At 34.7% G+C, this 24,161-nt stretch overlaps 1 protein-coding gene across 5 annotated transcripts in view; it reads right to left on the bottom strand.

Annotated features, from left to right (window-relative positions):
• Positions 1 to 11,130: 11,130 nt before the first annotated feature.
• The window catches only part of CPSF6 (cleavage and polyadenylation specific factor 6), a 34,377-nt gene continuing 21,346 nt past the window's right edge, over positions 11,131 to 24,161 (bottom strand). For 2 of the 5 annotated variants that reach the window (XM_059186288.1, XM_059186291.1), the window contains 2 exons: positions 22,693 to 22,888; positions 11,131 to 16,028 (listed from right to left, as the gene is read on the bottom strand). In XM_059186288.1, coding sequence (XP_059042271.1) covers positions 22,699 to 22,888 — 190 coding nt within the window. In that variant the 3' untranslated portion in view covers positions 11,131 to 16,028; positions 22,693 to 22,698. Of the gene's footprint in view, positions 16,029 to 17,766; positions 22,613 to 22,692; positions 22,889 to 24,161 lie in introns of those variants that run through there. The other 3 variants (XM_059186290.1, XM_059186292.1, XM_059186289.1) reach the window with 2 other exon arrangements.

Below are 24,161 nucleotides of genomic sequence, written 5' to 3'. Positions count from 1 at the left end.
TCTAAGACACCAATGAATTCTGGGTTGTCAAATCAAATGGTCGATTTAGTCTTCATCCTACTGAACCCTTCAGTAGCATGTGACACACTTCACACTCTCTTTTGTGAAACGTGGCTTGAGACACCCTCCTGTTTGTTCCTTCTTCTGTTCCTCCCTTCTTTCTTTCCCCTCTTCCCAGGACTCTGGGATCATGACCTGAGCCCAAGGCAGACGCTCAACAACTGAGCCACTCAGGGGACCCCTCACCCTTTTTTTTTTTTTTTTTTTTTAGGCTCTCTCACCTCACAGTCTGCCCCATCTCAGTATTCTTTGCTGCATCATTCCATTTTCCCTATTTCTAGCCATAGAAGCACCGTAGAGTTCAGTTTGCTGACCTTTTCTCTTTATCATCACCCTCTTGCTGATCTTACCTGGCCTTACTTTTTTTTTTTTTCCCATTTTTAAAAACTGAAATTCAGTTAAGTATAACATATTTGTTTCAGGTGTACAGGTCTGTGATCCATCAGTCCTATATAATACCTAGTGCTCATTACAATACATATCCTCCCCAATGTCCACCATGCAGTTACCCCATCCTCCTACCCCTCTCCCCTCCAGCAACCCTCAGTTTATTTCCTAAGATTAAAAGTCTCTTATGGTTTATCTCTCTCTCTGGTTTTGTCTTGTTTCATTTTTTTCCTCTCTTCCCCTATGATCCTCTGCCTTGTGTCTTAAATTCCACATATCTATGAGAACATGTATTTGTCTCTCTGATTGACCTATTTTGCTTAACATAATACCATCTAGTTCCATCCATGTCTTTGCAAATGGCAAGATTTTGATGGCTGCATATTTCACTGCATTTATATACACCACATCTTCTTTATCCATTCATCTGTCAGTGGGAATCCGGGCTCTTCCCAAGGGTTGGTTAATGTGGACACTGCTGTGGCCCCACTGCTTTAGTACTTTATTGTACAAATGTCCTATTTATCTATTGTCAGTGGACATCTGAGCTATTCCATCTTTTGCTATTAAAAATGTTGCTATAAACATTTTTGTTTATATGCCTCCTAGTGCATAGATTCAAGTTTTCCTAATGTATATATGCACATTTAAAAAGTAGTGCTAAACTGTCTTCCAAAGTGGATATACCAATTAACACCCCTTCCAGCAGTGTTTTTCATTGGATCACATCCTAGCTAATACTTAGAACCAATTAAACATGTTTGGCCTATCTTGCAGATATTTCAATTGAAATGACACCTGTGAATTTAATATGCTTTTCTTAGATAACTAATGAAGTTAGAAATAATTTCACATAATTATGGAATGTTCTGTGAAATGTCAGTTCATGTCTGTTGCCCATTTTTCTGTTGGGTTTTTGTCATTCTTACAGATCTGGGTTTTTATATTCTTGATACTAGTCCTTCCAGACTGCAGCTTCTCTTTGCATTCTGTGGTTATCTTCTAATAAGAAGTTCCTAATGTATTCACATTTATCAATATTGCCCTTTGATGTGTACCTTGCCTTAAGAAATTCTAATCTACAGTCATAAAATTACTTTCCAGATTTTCTTGTATTTCCTGTATTTTCTACCTTTGCCTCTCAGATTCAGTCCACATTTAATCCACCTAGAACTGGTACTTACATATAGCATTAGGCAAAAATCCTAGTTTTTCTCAGAACAGTCCAGAGTAATTTGCATTCTAGCATAAATCTAGCTTTCATACATGTGGTCTTGGCCTCTGCATATTGTTCCATAGTCTGTTTATCTATTCTTGCACTATGACTTAGTACACTGCACTCTCTTATTAGAAGTTTTGACTGACGGGCGTCTTCCCACATCTCACTGTTGTTCATCATCTGCCTTTAATTTCCACATAAGGCTGAGAAACAGGTTATCCAGTTCAATAACAAAAAGAAAGAAACCTCTTGGAATTTTAATTGAATTTGTACTAATGCTAGATCAGTTTGGGGGAACTGTCAAATTTACAATACTTTTTATTCATGAACATGGTATGTCCATTAATTTGGATCTAAATTAATATCTTCCAGTAAAGGCTTAAAACTCTCCAAAAGAGGGCTTCCACATCTTTGATTAAATTTAATACTAGCTCTTTACATCTGATTTCTGTATTTTGTGTTCACAGAGCTTGTTAACCTATTAATTCTAATAATTTAACTTCGGTCTTTCATATCATCTCCTATCACCTGGAAATAATGACCACTAACGAGACCCACTATTACATTCTCTAGGGTGACTCCTCTGACTCCATAGTAGAGATCACTGCTTTGCTACTGAATCTTTCTAAATTTGTTTCCTTGTCTATAAAATGAGGAACCCTAATAATACTGTTTTGACACTTACATGAAATAACACATGGGAAGTGGCCAGCATCTATTAGTCTCATCAACTCTTTTTTTCCAGACAGCACATTGCTTTTTTTTTATGTTCAAGGTATTTTGCACATTGCAATAATTTTAAATATTCATTGAATAGAAATTATTCTATTTCCTGGCTCACAAAAACAGAAGGAATATTCCTTGGCTTATAACTCATTCCTGAATCCCATACTTAGCAGAGAAGAGGCACTCAAATTCTAAAAAAGATAGGCTTTCACCTAGGGTTAAAAACAAAAACAGTATTGGGGCGCCTGGGTGGCTCAGCAGGTTAGGGCCTCTACCTTCGGCTCAGGTCATGATCCCAGGGTCCTGGGATAGAGCCCTGCGTCAGGCTCTCTGCCCAGCGGGGAGCCTGCTTCTCCCTCTCTCTCTGACTGACTCTCTGCCTACTTGTGATCTCTGTCTGTCAAATAAATAAAGAAATAAAATCTTTAAATCTTAAAATCTTTAAATCTTTTGTTTAAAAAACAAAACAAAACGGTATTATGTAACTAAATAAAGGTAAGTCTACTGTTAAACCTACCATGAGAATTCTGTTTAGAATGACATTAGGAAACTGTATACACCTCTTCAAAGAAACATTAAATATATTCTTTAATTAAAGTAACAGTCTCTGTAGAAGTACAAAATTTGCAGGTACAAAATATCTTCCCTTCCAATGACTTAACTGTGTGCATTGAGCAAATTCAGAAATATTTTCAGTGTAGGGATGGACATGAAAAAGATTTTATTAGTTTACTAACTGGTTTTATAACCGAACTCCATCAGAAAAATCAAGGTATTATTTTTATTACCTCCTTCTGGTTTGACTATACTGTTGTGACTTACCAGAGATAAAGGATTAGAAAAGAATCTTTCAGATATTTCTTGATACTGGAACTTGGCTTGGATCATTCAGTTCTTGTGTCTGCTCTTTACTAGTCGTATTAGTTTGGGGCTGATGTATACACTGAACTCAATTACTCAATCATGACTTACCCTGTCCTTACATAAAGCTATCACTAGATGGCAGCATACTAACCTTTTAAAATATTTTTCAGTTTAAAATATTTAGACATTTATGCTATTTAAGTCATTATAAAAATCACAAGATATTTAAAAATAAGTTTTTACCTCCAAAATGAATATATTTTTTAAACCATTATTACAAAGTATGTGGGAAAATGTGATTTTTCACATACAGCTGGGGTGAAGGTAAATGAGAGGGCAACATCATGTGTCAAAAAACCTCAAATGTTCATATTCATTTAATCAAGCATCCTAAGAAACTACTTTTTGGAAAACAGAGATATATATTTAGATTTATTTACAAGGATATTCACTGCCGTGTCTGTCCTTCCTACTAGTCCAAAATCAAGTGAAATAACCTGAATACCCAATGACAAGAACTGATTAAAACTCTAAGTTGAAATACCAGGTAGCCACTAAAAGTTTAAAACCCCAATATGTTGATCATTACTGTATGTAAGTCACTTGCGCATCTTGTCCCAAAGCAAATTCTGATTCCCTAAGTCTGGGATGGAGGCTCTGATTCAGCAGTCATTAACAAGTTCTCCACTCCTGTGATGCTCACATTGGTGGGCTATAGACCACGTTTTTAGTAGCTTTTAGACCATGAAATAAGAAAATGTTGATACTGTGTTAGCACTCAAGTGGCCCCCATATAACTACCTGTACATTTTCTGTAAAACACAGGGCTTAGGCTTGGGATCCCAAGATTGAGAGTCACATGTTCTTCCTACTTAGCCAGCCCAAGAACTTCTGTTCTTACTATTCAGTTGTGTTTGCTCTTAAACTATGTCATTAGTACTATTTTCCTGTGGTTTCATGGCTATTATATAAATCAGTGAAGTGAGTGTAAATAGAATTGGTTCAATGAAAACTAAGCTTAATATTTTGGAAAGACTCAATAAAGAAGACTCACTTTAAAAATCACAGTTGACAATGACACCACTTCATATCCATTAAGACGGCTACCATCAGAAAAATGAAAAGTAATTGTTGGTCAGGGTGTGGAGAAACTGAAATCCTTATGCATTGCTAGTGGGCATATAAAATGATGCACCTGCTATGGGAAAGTCTTTGGGTTTCAACAGAATCAGCACATCTGATTCAACAATTCCACTGCTAGGTATATACCCCCAAAGAATTGCAAGCAGGACTCATACACCAATGTTCACAGCAGCATTATTCACCACAGCCAAAAGATGGAAAAACCCTAATGCCCACCAACAGATGAATGGATGAAAGGTGGTATATACATACAATGGATCAATCACCCATTAAAATCAAATTCTGATACATGTTACATCCTGGATGAACCTTGAAAATATTATGCTAAGTGAAATATACCAGTCACACAAGACCACATAGTGTATGACTCCACTTATATGAGGTACCTAGAACAGGCAAACTGATAGACAGGAAGTACGGGAGAGGTTGTCAAGGACTGGGGGTGAAGTAGGAATGGGGAGTTATTGTTTAATGGGTACAGTGTTTGCTTGGGATGATCCAACAGTTCTGGAAAGGGATGGTGGTGATGGTTGCACATTGTGAATGTATTTACTGCCACTGAAATACATGTTTAAAAATGGTTAAAATGACATTTTAAACATGTTTTACCATTTAAAAGATGCTCGTGAATTAGCTCTTAAAACTATTGTTGCAGGTTTCCCTGCCAACCAAAAGTAGACCCCCAAAATAACCTCAGGCTTTTCTAATACGTTAGGACACATTTTGCTAAGGGGTGTACAAAATAAATCAAGATAAAGCTCAGATGCTCACAGTGCAAAGCTATGGTGGTTTGACGCCGAGTGGTTTCCAGGGAAGGAGCCTGGTAGTGCCATTCACTGCTCAGGGTCCACACAGCCTCTGTAACAGCTGGTGGTCAAAAAAGTGATTGACACTTTTACTTTTTGCCTTTTCCCATAAAAGCCAAAAATCCTCTTTCCTCTTGCTTAACACAAACAAGGCACTAACTTTCGTAAAATTTCATAGAAGTGACATAAATGCAAACTTTTGAAAACAGTGCCTGTTTTCAGGAATACCTGTATACCATAAGCTTAACAAGATGATGTGGTAGAGCTACGAATTTAGAAGACATTCACTCATTCATTTAATGAACATGTATGTGGCACACGCTTATGTAGGAACTTAGGACTTAGAAAATAAGCAAGTCGGGGCACCTGGGTGGCTCAGTGGGTTAAAACCTCTGCCTTCTGGCTCAGGTCATGATCCCAGGGTCCTGGACTCTCTGCTCAGCAGCAAGCCTGCTTCCCTTCCTCTCTCTCTGCCTGCCTCTCTGCCTACTTGTGATCTCTGTCAAATAAGTAATAAATAAAATCTTTAAAAAAACAAAAAAAGAAACGACACAAGTCATATTCTGAAAGACAACAAACATACCATACATTGTGTTAGGGAGTATATTATACATTGTGTTAATAAGCACTTGGGAAAATAAAGCAGAGTAAGGGAGTTAGCAGACTCTTTCATCCTTCAACAGAAAGGTGAAAATAAACCTCATTAAGATGACATTGTCATGCAGATATCCAAAGCATTCTAGGCAGGGGAAATGGCCCTGCAAGGGTGAGAGGCAGAAGCATGTCTGGCCTGTTGGAAAACAAAACACAACACAACACAACACAACACAAAGCCAGAATGACTAGAAAATAATCAGCAGGGAGAGGGAAGAGTGGCTTTGGGAGATGTGGTCAGAAAGGTGACATTTAGGCGCCAAATTATGGAGAAACCTTTTCAAGACAGGAGCTTTCCTGATAGAAATGTGTAGCCACTGCAGGATTTTGAAGATAGGATAAAAAAACCAAAAACCCCAAGAGTTGTGTTGGGAAGACTGTAGGTAGGCAAGAGCAGAAAATGGGGAGAACTATAGGAATTATTGCAGGAATCTATTTTTTTTATAAAAAGGTGGTTTTTGGGGCGCCTGTTAAAGCCTCTGCCTTAGGCTCAGGTCATGACCCCAGAGTCCTGGGATCGAGCCCGCGTTGGTCTCTCTGCTCAGCAGGGAGCCTGCTTCCCTTCCTCTCTGCCTACCTGTGATCTCTGTCAAATAAATAAATAAAATCTTAAAAAAAAAAAAAAAGTGGGTTTTTTTGTTTGTTTTTGTTTTTCGAGAGAGCAGAGGGGAGGGCCAGAGGGGTGGGAGAAGTAGGCTCCCTGCTGATCAGAGAGCCCAACACGGGGCTGGGTCTCAGAACCCAGAGATCATGACCTGTGCCAAAGGCAGATGCTCAACGGCCAGAGCCACCCAGGTGCTCCTATAGCAATAATTTAACAGGCAAATGATCAAAGTCATGGAAATAGCAAGTGGCCAGATTCTAGGTATTTTCTGATGATTAACAACAAAAAAAGATTTCCTGATGTATTGGATGTGAGGTGTTGAAGCCAAGAGTAATTTCAAAGTTTGCATCTAAGCAATTGAAATGAAGGTACTGGGTATTGCCTACTGAGAAAGACTGTGGGCTTAGCAGATGGTGGGGGAGTGTGAGAGGATGAAGAGCTCAGCATGCTGCTTGATGTGCCTATTAGATACTTAAGGTTTCTAGTAGACAATCTAGGGAAAAGGTCTGAATTGGAAATATAAACTTAGAAACTGAGCATATTAACACCTAAAGCTAAGAGACAGGAAAAGAGCACCAAGACATGCAGGGAGGCTAAGCCTCCTCAGAGTACCCCAAAATTAAAGATCTAGGGAAGAAAAACAGCAAAGGAGACTAAGGATGTAGGGAAAAGTAAAATTTAAAATCTTCATTTTTTAAAAAAAGATTTTATTTGTCAGAGAGAGAGGGAGAGAGCGAGCACAGGCACACAGAATGGCAGGCAGAAGCAGGGGGAGAAGGCTCCCTGCCGCGCAAGGAGCCTGATGTGGGACTCGATCCCAGGACGCTGGGATCATGACCCGAGCTGAAGGCAGTCGCTTAACCAACTGAGCCACCTAGGCATCCCTAAAATCTTCATTTTTAACTCTCTACTTTATCTGCCTACTTATGTTAACTGATACGGGGGCATGTTCCATTCTCAGCATTTACATAAACAGGGGTAACAACTGATAGAAGATAACTTTAGACAGATTACTGCCTGGGTGTCCTCGAAATGAGAAGTTGTGCCATTTATATACTATCATGTAAAAAATCAGGGACAACACAGAACAGATTGCAATAAGCTTTAGACAGGCAGTCTCCTAGTACACACATATATATACAGCATGTTCACAAGTAATGTGAAATATTAAACAGCTTAAGTTTATACATTTTTTAGAGTTTTAAGTTTTATTATGGCCCAATTACCCATTTTTTTCCTTTATGATTAGTTTGTGGTTTTTAGTATTTAATTTGAAAGGGAAAGCACACATGCACAAGTTGGGGGAGAGGCAGAGAGAGGGAGGGAAGCTGACTCAGGACCCTGAGATCATGACCCAAGCTGTAGTCAGGTGCTTAACCGACTGAGCTACCCAGGAGCCGCATAAATTTATACATTTGGGATAGAATGGCTGCCAGCAATTCTGAAATAATTTCCGGGTTGCATAAAAATAACTTGAACAGACAGGTGTTTACCAAGGATATACTATTAACTGAAAAGCCAGCCATCACGGTTACTCAAATTCATTGAGTAATGATTACCTCTAGTCTTCACATTCTGCAAATCACCTTCTAATATACTGAGCATGTTCTTGGGATAAGTTAGATGCTTCAGTAAATTTTTTGCATTTTGTGTTTTCATTTAAGGGGATTCCCCATCTAACCCACCCCCTAGCTGGGGAAATCTAAAGAGGAAATAATGTAAAATGATTTAGGCAGTTTGGGAGATGAAAAAACCTAAAGTGGTACACAGTGGTTTGTATCCAAGTTTCTATACTGTACGAGGGTGAAGCCCAACTTCTTAATGTCCAAATTGTCCAGAATGATAACATTTCACAAATATATGCATCTCTCTTAAATCTAATAGGATAGCTATAGTAATTATGATGGAGGTAGAACCCACACAAGCAGCCAAGTTTTAAAAAATATATATACCACTAAGTTACTAAGGCCTGTCTAACACAGAAGTACCCAGCACAGTATCTTATGCAGAGTAGGAAGCTCTTTATTTGTGGAAGTGTAACATTTTAAAGTAATATATTCATAAATTCTTACAATTCAGGTATCAATAAAGCTTAAGTTCGCACTTACAGTGTGGGACTGGGGGGGTGCTTAGTTTGATGACATTCAGCAAGTAACTGAAAAAAGCAGACTTGGAATCACTAACACATTCTAACTTTGACTCAGCATTCTGCTAGGAGTCCTCTAACTCTTCAGAGCTTACTGGCTCACTTGATAAAGGAGAATACTGTCTTTCGGGTGATTTAAGAAACTGAGAGAATAGGTCCAACAGCAATTTTAAAAAATGCTGTCGTCATCCTTCCCCCACCATCAAAACTACCAGTCATCAAGAGGCCGTGGGTGACTTTTCTGCAGGTGGGTTGACAACCTTAAACACGAAAGTGATGACAATAATTAATGCTGTCCCCATCCGGGAGCTTGATCTACCTACCTTCCAGGTGACTGAATGTGTGAAGTGGACTGCCACCACAAAAACGGGAGTCTCTTACAGCTAGACTAACCAAGTCCCAACAAACTGATCAACTTCAGTTCATTCTCCCAAACTTAATAACCACAAACCACAATGCCCTCAACTGTTTTAAAGTCACTAGATGAACATCTTAAGACTACCACCTACCTTCAGCTCACAAACCTCCATATATTTTTATCTATCTACATTTCCCCTCCTGAGGAAGGAGTTCTCTTCTAACGCCAAGCTACTTCCTCTCTGGGCACTGGGCTGGCTCATTAGATAAAGAACGCAGTCCTGATTGACGAGGTCATGAGCAAGCCCCATGTTGGGCAGAGAGCTTACTTTAAAGCACAACTAAACAAAAAGTCTCCAAAGCTATTTCTTCTCATAATACTGATAAATGAGCATAGAATCCCAAACCAAAAGCCTGGAAGTTGTACTAGACTTCCCCAGCCTCCCCATGTTTTGATGGTTTCTTTTCTATTTTAACTGTTACTACAAAGTTATGATTTTAACACCCATCTTCAAAACTCCAAAGCCATATAACTAGTCACTAGTCATTTCTTGGCTCTCAAAGGCACAAAATCCACACTATCTCCACATTTTTCCCCCCAAATTTCCCGAGTTGGGGAATGGTATACCATTACATAAGGTCTAAAAGCCATCCTTTCTCACCTCATACCCAAACTTACTAGATGTTTGCAATTTAGCTTAAGTCACTAAATCAACTTAGATTCTTTATCTCTATTATCCTATCTCCCTATAGTCAAAGACTTCTGTAACAGTTTCACTGGCTTACCTTATTCTTTTCCTGACTTAAACTTATAGCCAGTTAAGTTTTTTGAAATGCTAACAATCAACCCTTCACACACTTGGATGATTTCACATCATTCATTCTTGGGACAATCTTTTATGTGATTTACAAGCCCCAGTCTTGGCTTTTGCCCTTTCTTAAAACCCATATAGGCCAATGTTTCTCACTACCCACTTCAGTCAAACTGGCATTCTTCCAATTCCTATTAATATACTCCCTCCTGACACAAAAGCCCTTTTATGCAATGGTCTCTCACTAGAAGGTACGTCCTTTCTCTCTTCACCAAGTCTTATTTGTTCTTCAAGTCTCATGTTATCATTAAGGAAGTAAACTCTATTTCCTAAAGTTTTCTATAAAGCCCAATATGTATTTTTTAAAGTTAAGATCATGTATATTTATCCCTTATCGGGCATGGACAACAGCAGCTGACAGGAACTGTTATAACATAAAAATCCAACAGCTCTGTTAGTGAAATATAAAAGAGACAAGATGGGAACAAGAAACATCGGAAACCATTTCTAATAACATTTCTTGTTTCACAGTAATGATTAGGTAATCAAACTAGGAGATCGGATAAATTCTATCAATCCTTCATAAAAAAGTCCATCTTTCACTACATCAGGCCTTGACTGACTGCTATGGAGTCTTGTATGGCATCTGGTTAAAAAAAACTTCCTAGTAATCTTTCAAATACTCTCTGCAGGAGTCTCAATGAACTCAGTGAAAGGTGGATCAACGAATGCAATCTTCTTCAAAATGTAAACATGTAACAGAGTAAGGGAAACAAAGCCTGAACCACAATTTTAGTGGGGCATGGAAAAGGGTCCTAGGAATAGTTAAGAACTTATTATTTCTCATATGGTTATTACTGTTTACAGACCTGTTACTTTCACCACACTCTGAAGCCTACAGGTGAGAAATCCTGGGCCTGATTATAATAGCTGGCATACAAATCCTTACTGAAATCACAATCTGTTACGGTTTTGAAAGTACTCTATGTTGTTTCTAAACTAGCAGGTGAAATATCTTTGCTGTCATCTAGAAACATTTTTCCTTGATTCAAGTCTACTAAGATTAATAATCCTCTAAAACTAAGCAAATGTTTTCTGAACCTAAGGTTTGAGAATAAAACAGCCTAGAGCTGTTTTTATGTTTTAAGCCTAATTTTAAGCCAGATATCATCTGCTTTAAAAACCATCAACATTCAATACAGAAGAAAACCACCACTGGTTAGGAGGCTGGCTTAAATAATACAGACAACAGTCCAATTTCTGTTATACTGTATGTTACCAACAGATAAGAATTATTCATAGCATACACAATGGTTAAATTATGAGCCAAATAAAAAGGACAAACTGTAAAGTATTATCAAAACTGTGTTTTATTTTCAATACAAGATAAATACCATGCTTGTTACTAATGCAGTTTAGGGCCAACAATGGCCATATAGCAAACTGCTGAACAGTCACCTAAATGCTAAAGAAAGAAAAGACAAAGTAAACATTAAACACAAAATTGCAATTACAAACATTTTAATAAAATGGAATGAGCTTTTTAATAGAAGCTAATATGGAAGTCTAGTTCTCATGGACACCAAAAAGATGTCTATTTGATCAAATATCACCTTACCTTTTGCACAGAAATCTTATTGTGAAGTCACCAGAGTCAATAGCTAAAATTTTAAGACTTTCTTTGGCCTTCTGGTATTAGACAAATTATTTACAAACCGTGATTTAGTTAATTCATGGATACTGATAATATGATACAATTTTTTTGTTAAGGGCTTTCCATTAAAAATTGTAAAACAACTTTGTAAGGCTGTACAAGGCTGTAAACTACTTTGCTAATATACCATGGGATGAAGAGGAATAAGAGTAAGAATAGACCTTTTTTTAAGGCTAAAGTCATCAATGTTATAGATGCATTCCTTAGAATACATTATGATTTACCCCAAGGATCCTTTCCCATTAAATACCACCTGAGTACTACAATTTTCAAAGTAAAAAAATAAACACGAATTCACCATTGTCTTTTAAAATAATTTAACTTACAGAATGTTGAAAAGTGTTATGAAGTAACAGTGTGACAAAAAGAAAACACCTTCAAAATGAAGTGTTTTTACTAAATGCAGGGTCTGTCCAATTATGAAATTAATGCAAAACATTTACACCCATGGCAGAATTTTAGGATGCTCACACATGAAAAACTTTTTGTAGTATTTACTATCCGCTGATACCATTTCAGGATTTGTGTGACTTCAATTAAATGCTACCTAATATTTTAAGACTCCTATTACAATACGTTAATATAGCAGGAAGTCTTTAAAACATTAAAATCTGTCTATACCTAACCAAGTGTTTATATGTCCCATACAAAAACCACAGTAGCTACATACTCAGAGTGAATGCCAACAACCTGAAATTTTAAAGAAACATTGGTTAAGACAAACCTAAATCAATCTAAACTGGATACAATTGCTTGAATATTTGTAAAAATTCATATTGCTTCTTTCTATGCCAAGAAAGAAGAATGTAAGAACTTCCTCCCAGAAGCCTAGACATTTTAACACATTTTCTATTTCAACTTACAAGGAAACTTTAAATCAGAATCTTTTGATTTCTCTAGTCAAAAATCTCACATTACAAACACAAGGAATGCTATATGTAAGGCCACATCTTAGGAAATTTATAATTTTTGGTTGAATATTTATTAAAAAATTAGTCTAAGGCTTCTAAGAGTCAAGTTGCTAAAAAAATGAAATAAATACTCCAGTGTTTAAACTGAAGGTTAATGTAAAAAAAACAACACACACACAGAGTAAGAACAGAAAAATAGAATGCTTTGCTACAAAAATCCCACTTAATATATTTTAGCACAAAAACATCTAATATGTACAATGGAGAAGCGTGCATTTAAGTACATACAACTGCTGGAAACATTTACAGACGGCTATGGGATGCAAATGAACTTAATGAATAAAATTTAAAAGGCAGTTATCTGTAAAACAGTAAGACTCTCAATACTGTATTCTCAGTAAAGAATCAGAACATAAACTTCCTCTTAAAATAACAGGCTGAAGCTTAAAACACAAAATTGAAGCCATCTTATAAAATACAGAAAATGCAATGATCATTCAGGTATGAAAACCAAAATGTTGAGAGCACTCCAACAGAAAGTCTCATAGTAGCATTTCATTGTATAAAACAGTATGTATTTAGGTTATTGGCACATTTAAATACATAAGGGAAAGAGAAAGTCTTTACCCTTCCAACAATTTTCCCCTTTCACTATAAAATGTTATACAACATTCATTAAAATCCCGTGTTTATTTTAAGAACTGACCTTAAACTAGTAAAAAACAAAGCAGTATTCTCCACAGGAGAATTAAATGAAAATAATACCTTAAGCTACAATCCATAAGTTATCTGTGAACTCCAAATTGTAGTTAACTGCTTAAAAATATTCTAGGTAAAGGGGCCATTAAATGGGCTAAACTATGATCAACAGCCACTGCAACTTACTCCAAATCTTGTCTATGAAAACTGACAAAATAAACACTTCCAAATTTACATTGGAATATCCTTTCCAAAACATATATCCTTTAGCTATAAGCAGCAAAATCAATTCAAAGTGTTGCTTCAGAAGCAATACCACAGAGGTGCTGCATCACTCATTCGTAACTACTGGCTGAAAGGAATGTGACCGCATAGCACTAATAAATGCCTATGGTTTACAGTTAAACTCAAATGTGTTTTCGTGTCCACTACAATTATTAGTAAAAAGAAATGAAAAAGTCTCTGAAACTCTCTTTCTCTCTCTTTTTTTTTTTTTTTGGTGTCTATGTAATGATTTATCTCTTTGGATTGTTTTTGTATGTTAAAAAAAAAGAAAGAGTTTTCAAATAACATTAGCTCAAAAATGACAGAAGGATAAGAAGAATAAAACAAGGCTTGCAATTTTCACCTTTAGTGCTATACATTCATGTGTTATCAGGTAGAAGATGACCGTAAAAATTAATGGATAAACCAAAAAGGTATTTCCTTCTGACAACACTTAAAAATAACGGACTAGCAGCAAACAATTCTAGGACACTCACATTGTCTGCAACAAAAGTTATGTAATGAAATCAGCCACATAGGGAGAAGAGTGATATATAGAAAGAGCAATTAAAGGGTTCCACTGATAAAAAAACAAAACAAAACAAAACAAAACAAACAAAAAAAAACCCACGAAAAGATAAATGATTTAATTAGTACAAAATTTCCAGTTTCATCTCAAGTTCAAGCGGTTAGATTTTTAGAATTCCATTTTTAAAATGTCAGAAAGTATCTTATTCTCATGGACATTTACTTACCTTTTAAGCTTACTATTAACTAATTTCCCTTGTAATATATTTATGTCCATACTTCTTCACATTAGGACATTGTGATTAAAGTATAAGAAAGCTAACGAATGACAAAACACCTACATACAAAACAAGAAAACTATTTTGATTCAATTCTCAAATAATGTTAAAAAGGCAACTGCATTTTCAACAAGACAGAACACTTGAAAAATTTTTCTGAGAGCAAACAGTTCTGATAAACGCCAGTGATCCCATGCACAAATACTCTAATCACAAAATGTTTTAAAATAAAACTGGCAATAATAGGAATAACTTGAAATAGCTAATTTTGTAAGAACTAGTGTGATAGTGGACAAAACGGAAGGGAAGAACTGCACTGCAAATATCTGGAGGGCTTCTGTAAGTTGCAAATGACATAATATTCAGGGTAACTAAATACTTTTAAGCACTGCCCTAAAATTTGGCTGTATTTTTAAAAAATCACTGTGTATTATCAGATCACTCAAAAGATAATCAGATCAAAAACAAATTAAACTTGCCTAGGATTTCAACTCAAATTTTTGAAATAGTGATTCGGAATGACCTTCCTATAAAAGTATCTAATCAAGTTGTCACCCTGCCTATGCTAATTTTGTAATTAAGAACACATGCCAGCCAAGTGCTTTTAATGTGGGTCTATATGCAAGGCAGATTTGAAAAAAATCTTTGATTAAGTAACTCTAGCATGAATCAGAAGGTTGCATGAATACACGTTAAGATTCCTTGAACTGGTGACAGGGTACACCTATTATCACCCATTACACATACAGGAGATTACAACTCAGTATCAGTAAGCATCACGGCCTTTCAAAATCTATAGTAACCAGAAAATAAAACTAATGCTCTCCTTACTCCCATTTGTCTGCTGCACGGCTGTATTTACACTGCCTATGGCTTCAAAAATAAACCATAAGCACTATTAATATAAAACAGCAAATAACTGCCGCATCCAATCAGAATTGTCAAAATATTTCTTCAATGCTAGCAGTTTACAATTAAGCGTTTCAGTACATCTGTGTTGTAATTAAGCTGCATTACTGTAGCAAATAACGTATGGGTTTTTACTATAATGTTAAAACCACAAATTTTTTTTGACCCCTAACACATTGACTGGATTGCTACGTCTGTGAAATTTTACAAGTTTACATACCATTCAGCAAAATCACAAGCTAACTAGGTAAAAACAGCTAGAAAAGCAGAATATAGAAATATTAAATATCCATGTAATCACCTATTCTAATATCAAAATCAAGGGCAAGAGACACTTAATTAGTATGTTTAATTCACTGAACGCAAGATTAGATTGGTGCATATCCAAAAACGCTATTGCAATGCTTTTTTAAAGGACAGTATAAATGTCATAGTAACATTATCTTTAGATATTGCTGAACACAAGACTTTCCCTGAGGTGTAAACATCAAATAACTTGAACAGCTTTACACATCAGCCCCATTAAACAGTTTATTACAACACTACATCTATTGTAATCAAAGTGGTGCTGTTTACAGACATTATCATATGAACATTTTTAACAAGAACAAACTACTATAAAAACAAGCATTTACTTGACGTTTTTTTTCCAATTGCTTGCACATTATAATGGCCAAATGTATATAACCAGTAATAAAGTTGCAAAAGCTATAACTTTTTAAATCACACAGGTTTCCTTCAAATAAAACAGTTAAGCAACATAAAAAATAAAAGTAGAGCTACTGGTTACCATTTATGCAGATTTGCTTTATTCAGATCTATTCCTGTTCATTTTATCCATGAATCCTTACAGGTTCAGTTCAATCACAAGAAGCAAACTGCTGGACAAGCGTCATTTTTCCCCCATGAAGACTGTTTTGTCTTGGAAGGTGTTCCTCTTCCTTCAGCTGTAATGTGTCAAAATTTGTGATGTAGATTTTGCTATTCCCCATAATACACAGAAAAACGCTGGCTTAACTATACATACACAAGTCGTGCATCTACTTCACTGTTACGTATTCTAACACAATAAGCATTAACTGAAACAGTAGCTGCCTTTATGGTGGAGAAATGCTCCCAATTTATGTGCTGATTAAAACAGACATTCTGATTTCATGCTTCTTAGTTATTACTGCCTTATTAATTTAGTGACAAGCAAAAATGAAAATATAGCAGCTGCTGTTTCTGTGATGATGGAAACATTTATAAGTCATTTTCTAAAGTATGCATACTACAAAAATAAATGGAAAAATGCTTGAATGATTTTAATGTAAATTTTTTCATTTACCCACATATCAATTCTAAAGAACTCATTAACAATTAAATGTGAACTGAATATAAAATGCAATTATTTTACAAATTAGTTGTATTTATTTGACAGCATACAGGAACTTCTGCAAATGTTATAAATCAAACTGTTTCATGTTACAAAATTTATAAATAAAATTTATATATAGCTCAGTATGCACATTTAAATAAATATGACATCCACATACAAATCTTTAGACGTAATACAAATTTAAAACATTTACTTTACTTTCACTCTATTCCACCTATAGTGAAATAACTAATGTGGTATATAAGCTAACCAAAAACAAGCTAAAAAAGAATCTACAATGATAAATTTCATTGAAAACTCACACAAAGAAAAAAAAATCAATTTGGTAAGCTAAAATTTCAAGAATACAAAAATATGCAAACTTCAGGTAGAGGTTCACAAAAGAAACATTCAATTAACTTGCATGTAAGTCATCACTGAAACACCAGATATTTAAAATTTAAGTTCCAAGAGAGCATTTTAATAAGATGATGTAGCAAGAAGTAAAGGGCACAATATTTAGTGATATTCTTGCCATAAAATTGGAAAGTACTCTGCTTTGTAATTAAGAGTAATTAATATTCTGTCACAACTACAAATGTCGTATTTTATGTCCTTTCCTCCCCAACTAGGCTGTAAGCGTCTTCAGAGCATCAATACACATATGCACTCACACTGCCTAGAGTAAAAACCTAAATTTTACAACTGCAAAAGAAAACAAAAAACAAAAACCCCAGATGTTTAATCCTGAACTTTCTCTTTTAAATAGTTTCTATTTCCCCGCATTTTTAAATGAGATACTTAAGCCATTTCTGTTACCTTCTGTTGTACTTTTATCTTATGTTGATGAAGCTTTAGGTGGAATTATTTCATGGGAAAAAAATCTAGAAAGGCAGCTTTCATAGGTTTTATTTTTGTTCTTCGCAATGTATTTTTAAAAACTGGTATTAAAGACAGATAAGGAATATGTTCTAACCAGAAAAGATGCTGGGAAATTAATAAATCTTACTTTAAAAAGTATGTTATCTCTCTAACCCTTTTGTTGTGATGCGAGAGAGAGATTGGTCATTAAAGAGGGAAAAATTAAAGTCACAGCGAACAAAAAATACCCATTCCTTCCAAAAAACATGTGGCATACACTGCAACTTACTCATTCATCACTCCACAAAGGAGAATTTTACTACTATTTCTGCAGAGAATCCTGTTTGTGAAATTGTAACACACATCTGTTTGCAGGACAAATACACTCATCTTTTGCTTGAATATACTTCATATATCTTTACTATTAAATTCTCTCATTTTCACCATACAGACATAAAATCTGGGGGTAGTCTGACAGTTTTTATTTCTCTTTCTAAACACTTTACATTTATCCATTTGGAAATACAAATTTTACAATCTCAAACGGAAGCAAATTTGAAGGCAATACAACCCATTTCCAATAATCCAATCCCACAGGATACTCTCAAATTTCTAGTTAGACATCTACATAAACAAAGATACCAAAAAAGCTTAAAAGTGACAAATACATTCAATGCTCATGTTTTCAGAATACCATTTAGTTGAATATGTTAATGTCAAAGTCACACAGTTTTAGCTATAATATAAAAGGAAGATCTATGTAGACACTTGTTAAAAAACTAAGACAAATGTAATCTACAGCTCTTCAATGAAGTCTCTAAAGTAAGCACTAAGTAAAATTTCAATACAGAGAAGCACCTGTATTTTGAGATAATGTAAGATCAAGCCAATACTAACAGCTCAAATTCTGAGCATTTCTGTTAAAACTTATCTAAGCAAATTTGTTAGCATCAGTATTTCTATGCTCATGGCCAATTCACCTTTTTAGTAAAATTCAAATATGTATCTGATATGGCTCTTTCACAGGCTTTCACATTAATAATCAATTAAAAGAAGTGAATATTGAATTGAAAAAAATTTCAATATACTTTTAGAGATGTGCTTCTATTAACTCAGTGAAACAAAATTCACGTTTCTCTTTTCTGAAAATTTCTCCTTAATGAGAGGAATGGGGATGGAGCGGGCAAAAGAAATAGAAGATTCTGAATATAAGTCAACTCTTATAAATTAAAATTCCTTTTCGCAGTGGCTAAAACATAGTACATGAAAATTCTGTTTATTATAGGTATTTACAAAACTTCCCTTCCTACCACAACATCTGGTAAATTTCCTTCTTTCTATCTGTGGTCACAGTACTTACCTTACCTCATTTTAACTAAAGTCTTTCATTATATTATAAAACAGATACAAGATTGTTGCTCTAGGGCAGTTCACTATAGAAATAAACCTCACCACAGTCAAGGAAAACTCATCTTTGTCCCCCAAATTTCACAAAATGGACATTTCAAAATAAGCTACTTATGTGATTGAGAATTTCCTGTGAGGATTAGAACACCCTACCACAGAAGGCAAATTAGTAAATATGCATAGCATATATGACACACTTACCCCTTTTTGGTTATTAAGTTTTCTTTAAAACAATGCTAACTAAATATTCATTCAAAACATTACTTATTCAGAGTGATCTAATTTACAAACTAAAACAATGGTAGTAAATTTCACACTGAGATGAGGTGAGAGCAAGGTGACTCACATTGGCACTGAATTTTCTTTTAACAGGGAACATTAATCATTTGTAAACAAAACCCATTCTTAAACCACAGTGAGCAAAAAACACACTATACATCTATTCTCAGGATTACTTCCTACCCTCCTGCCACTTCAGTTAAGATAGCTGTGTAATAAGGTTTTATAAATATTAAAAGAAAACCTGGAGCAAAAGAAGTGAAAACTAGCAAATCCAGATGAAGCACAGCAGTTAGGACATATGGTAGAACACAAACACACACAAGGCTGGATAATATTAGGCAGATCTCAGATGACCTAAGAGTTGCAGAAATAATTTTTAAGTATCATCACCACCAGTATCATTCATTGGATGGTTAAGAGAACTTAATTTTCACATTGGCCTCAAAGTAACACTAAATCTTAAGGAGCTGAAACACATATAAAAAAACCTTTTTTTATTCTTTTGGCTTTGTTTTTCCTAAATTAATGAAAAACTATAAACTAAGTAAAGAATGCAAACCACCCTAAATCTTGCGCAATAACAACACAACCTGAGATTATGGTATCTATGATTAAGTCTTACAACGAAGTGTAGTTATTTAATCCATTTTCCACACAAGATGCTTAAAATTTTTATCAAAAAAATGGACAATGATTTGAAAATATTAAAACCTCTTTTCAGGGAGAGAAAAAGCATGAATAAAGAGTATATTAAAAAATAATTTGGATTCATTATTTTTTGTACACACACACAAAAAAACCTGAATCATTAACAGAAATTTGCTGTGTGGCATTGTTCCAAACAATAAGAAGAATGCAATCTAAAAGAAAAGAACTGTGAAAATTATTCTTGTAAAAAGTGTACAATTTTAAAACACTGAACTACTTTTGTTTTGCTCAGAGTGGTCTGAGAATAGAGGCAGAAATTACAGAATATGAAATACAAGGTATTTACATATTGAAAATTTACAATACTGATATTCCCATTAAAATATTACCTATTTGAACTTGATACTGAATGCTTTTAGAAAAATTAATACATATTTTAAATGAGAGAATGCAATTAACATTACCAACAGTTCAAACACAAAAAAAATTAAGATGGGACAGACATTAACAGCTTGCCAACATCATTAAGTTTCCAGTTAAGAACTTGCCCTTTTAGCCATTCATCATTTTAATAATAAATTACATTATTGTTTTATTTATATACACGCTTACTGACATTCAAGTTAGCTTCCCAGTTACTTGTACTCCATTTAGTCCATTTAAGATTTACATGAAAGCTCAAAAGGACTCATATTTAAAAACTTCTAAAAAGGTCAACAGACCCTATTATGATAATAATTAAATGTGCAGATAGTTTTCTTATTTGTTTAGAAGTTTTCACTTGAAAATATTTAATCCTAGTCCCCAACCCTGTAAGTTCACATCTACATTTGCAATAAATATTGTTTGGTATAGCAAAGGTACAATATTCCAGGATAACAGAATTTTTTGCCCTAGAAATGCTTATGTAAAATTTTGCTTGGATGAAGGCACATAACAATATTACAACTCAATTTTGATTAATGTACAAACAAAACATGGGAATTCTGATATGGTACACATCAGTGATTAAGAAAATATGTCAACCATAGTTTTCAAGTTAGGAATTCATAGTTAATGTCTGAATGTAATGAAACTCATGCCATGATATAGTTAGGTGTACCCATTACTAGAATGTAATGTTAGTTAATTCAAAGTTTTAAAATGAACAGTGGACTTTTCAAGGAGTTTACCTGGCTGACTATGCTAGTTTAGCTGAAACCAGGAAGAAAAATCATTAACGTTGGGTATAATCTGGTTCAGAAGCTCCTTGATGGGCACATCCAATAGTGGAGATGTTTAAAAATGTATGGAAGTTTCATTATCATGCCCTCAATAATTAGAAGCTTGCTGATAACTGGCAAAGTCTAAATAAAGATATAACTCATACACCTGTACCTTACTATAAATGAAATGGCTGATACAGCTAAGCATTTCAAGTAAGTTGGCTAAAATTCACCTTAAGCAACTGATGGATACTGAGAATTTTTTCCTAAAATGGGATTAAGATTTATTCAACCCAAAGGGGAAAAAACTCTATCTTTAAAATTTAGTGTTTAGATGTTTAGTGTTTACATGACAGAACATTTAATTAATCCTTACATCCAAAAGCAGTATTAATTTCAATGAGCTCAGTTTTAAAGTGAGAGATGTTTTGCTTCATACTAAATGTTTTGGGATTTACATTAAGTTCTATAATATAATACATGGAAAACTATTTTAAAATTCAAGTTTTGATAAATATTTAAGATGCATGTTCAAAATGCTAGGGAAGTATTAAAAATGGCTTTTCACTTCAAATAGCCCATAAAACTGTGAATAAAGTAATAGCTAATGTACCATAAAAATAAGATTTACATGTTTATTTTATAAATAGTATTATTCAAAAAGGATCTCATTTGCTAAGATGTATCTCTTACAGTTAAAGAAACTGCTATTCTGCCACAAAATTACATATACTTGATAGTCTTTGCTTTTGCCCATAACAACTTAAATACTAACAATTACTGTGACTAAATTCAGGGTTTCCCATGATTATGGAAAATAATTATGTAAAATGTAGTTACCTGTAAGGGATCTGTTTAAGCCTAATTTAATTTGGATATACCACCAACATATAAAGAAAAATTATTTGTTTACAGAATATCCTTTGTGTCACATGCACAAGCCTCACAGTGCCCTCCCCCTACTTTTCACACGAATAAATGCTGTTCACAAATATAAAAATAAAAACACGTGAAAATGAAGTATAAACAGACAAATTCCCGCTTTATGAAAAATGTACACAAGAAATAGTTTTAAAATACAGAAAAAAAGACACATGATTATGGTTTATGAATGAAACATCAAAGAAAATTATTTCAAGGTTATTCTAACCTGGGATGCATGATTTGATACAACTTAAAATTCTTAGATATGGAGTACCCTGAATCCATTTTAATTAAGTTTCATATCTTCTTTGCAAATTAAAGGATATGTTTTCTTTTATTTTAAAACAAAAACCAGATGCCAAGAAAAGTATCTTTTCTAAAGAGTAGTTTTTTAAGTACAAAAGCTCTTTCAATGCTGAGAAACCATCCTCCTGTATTATAAGCTATTATAGTGTTAGATTGTCTTAAAAATTTTAGGGAGTCAGTTCAAGGAGGGAAACTTTCAATTTACTTTTACAAGTCCAAGCACTATACATACATATGTGTGTGTGTGTGTGTGTTATGAATTAACTTCCCGTATTTTGTATTTCAAATAACATGCAAACTATCTGTATAATTAAGACAATTCCAATTTTCAGATTTTAGAAGTAGACATGAGTCCTCTTGATTGTTTTCTTGCTTTCTAAAGACCATCAACAATCTTAGTTTTAACTCAGCAATACAATATTCAAGGATAAAAGGTCAATTTTTTTTTTACCTGGCATTACTCACCTGTCTTTTGTCTCAGATGTTTCCAGAAGATTAAATTCAGAACAAGTAGTTGGACCACTTAAAATGTAGGTATATACTGTATAAACAATAGCCTTGGAGTTATAATTACTGTTAATAACACATATGCTAAATATAACAGGAACAAGGAATACCCACCTTCTTCTAACGATGACGATACTCGCGCTCTCGGTCCCGTTCTCGGTCCCGATCTCGGTCCCGGTCCCGATGTCTCTCTCGTTCTCTGCTTCTCTCTCTATAATAATCATCATGACGATCTCTACTACGGGATTTATGACGCCGACTCTTTTCTCGTGATCTACTATGGTCCCTCTCTCTTGATCGTTCACGTCTTCTAAAAGAAATTACTGGATTAATGCTCTCTGTAAATGAACAGCAGTGGTTAAAAGTACCCAAGGCAAAAAATTCTTCACAAACCTAGTTTAGACTTAGGATATCCTGAACTACCAATAACGATTTACCAACACACCTATAAGCTTGAACTAGAAATTCCATTTTTAAAAATAGTCACATACCTCCCTCCCGCAAAAAAAAAAAATTTACCCCCAAACGAAGAACCAGACACACAGGGGCAATACATCTTATCATCTGTAACATGTAATAGCCTAAACCAGACACATAGTAACTGAACAAAAAACAGAAAGATAAAGGAGAAAAAGTTTCAAAAACATGTTGTTTCAAACTAAAGATTGTACAGAAGGTAGTTTCTTAGACATAAAAGTCATGAAATTATGAAACTTAAATACATAAAAATTACCATCAAGAGGTGACCTAAGCCTATCAATTTTATAATTGATAAACATATCAATTTTACATTTATAACTATCCCAAATATGATTGTTCATGAGTCCCACTCCATTAAGAAACTTTCTTATATATGTTTGCTGCAGGGGGTGTGTGGTGGAGACCTGGGGGGCATGGTGGGAAGCAGAGTTCAAAACTTAGTTCAAAAGTTATGACTTGTGAGTTCAAAACTCACAAGTTCAAAACTTATGACCACCAGAAAACACTGGGATATAATTCACATTGTTACTCAATAAAAAAAATTATTTCACGAGCTGCCTTCAAAAATAAAACAAGGGCACCTGGGTGGCTCAGTCAGTTAAGTGTCTGCCTTCGGCTCAGGTCATGATCCCAGGGTCCTAAGTCCCAAATCAAGCTCCTGCTCAGCGGGGAGTCTGCTTCTCTCTCTCCCTGCCTCTCCTCCTGCTTGTGCACACGCTCTCCATCAAATAAATAAAATCTTTAAAAACAAAACAAAAAACCCCCAAACCAAACAAAAACAAAAACCAGGTAATTTAACTGAAATATATTGCTTAAAATACTTTTAGAAATTCTTCTAAATTTTTCACAATTCTGGACTTTAAGCTCTATTACAAAGCTATAATCATCAAGACAGTATGGGTACTGGCACAAAAACAGACACACAGATCAATAGAACAGAATAGAAAACCTGGAAACGGACCCTCAACTCTAAGACCAACTAATATTTGACAGCAGGAAAGAATATCCAGTGGAAAAAAATCTCTTCAACAAATGGTGTTGGGAAAACTGGACAACCACATGCACAAGAATGAAACAGGATCACCCCCCCCCTTCCAAAAAGC

This window comes from Mustela lutreola, chromosome 8, assembly GCF_030435805.1.
Source record: "Mustela lutreola isolate mMusLut2 chromosome 8, mMusLut2.pri, whole genome shotgun sequence".
Classification (NCBI taxonomy): Eukaryota; Metazoa; Chordata; class Mammalia; order Carnivora; family Mustelidae; genus Mustela; species Mustela lutreola.
The sequence above is the reverse complement of the archived record's forward strand: the minus strand, read 5'-3'. Positions and strand labels throughout refer to the sequence as shown.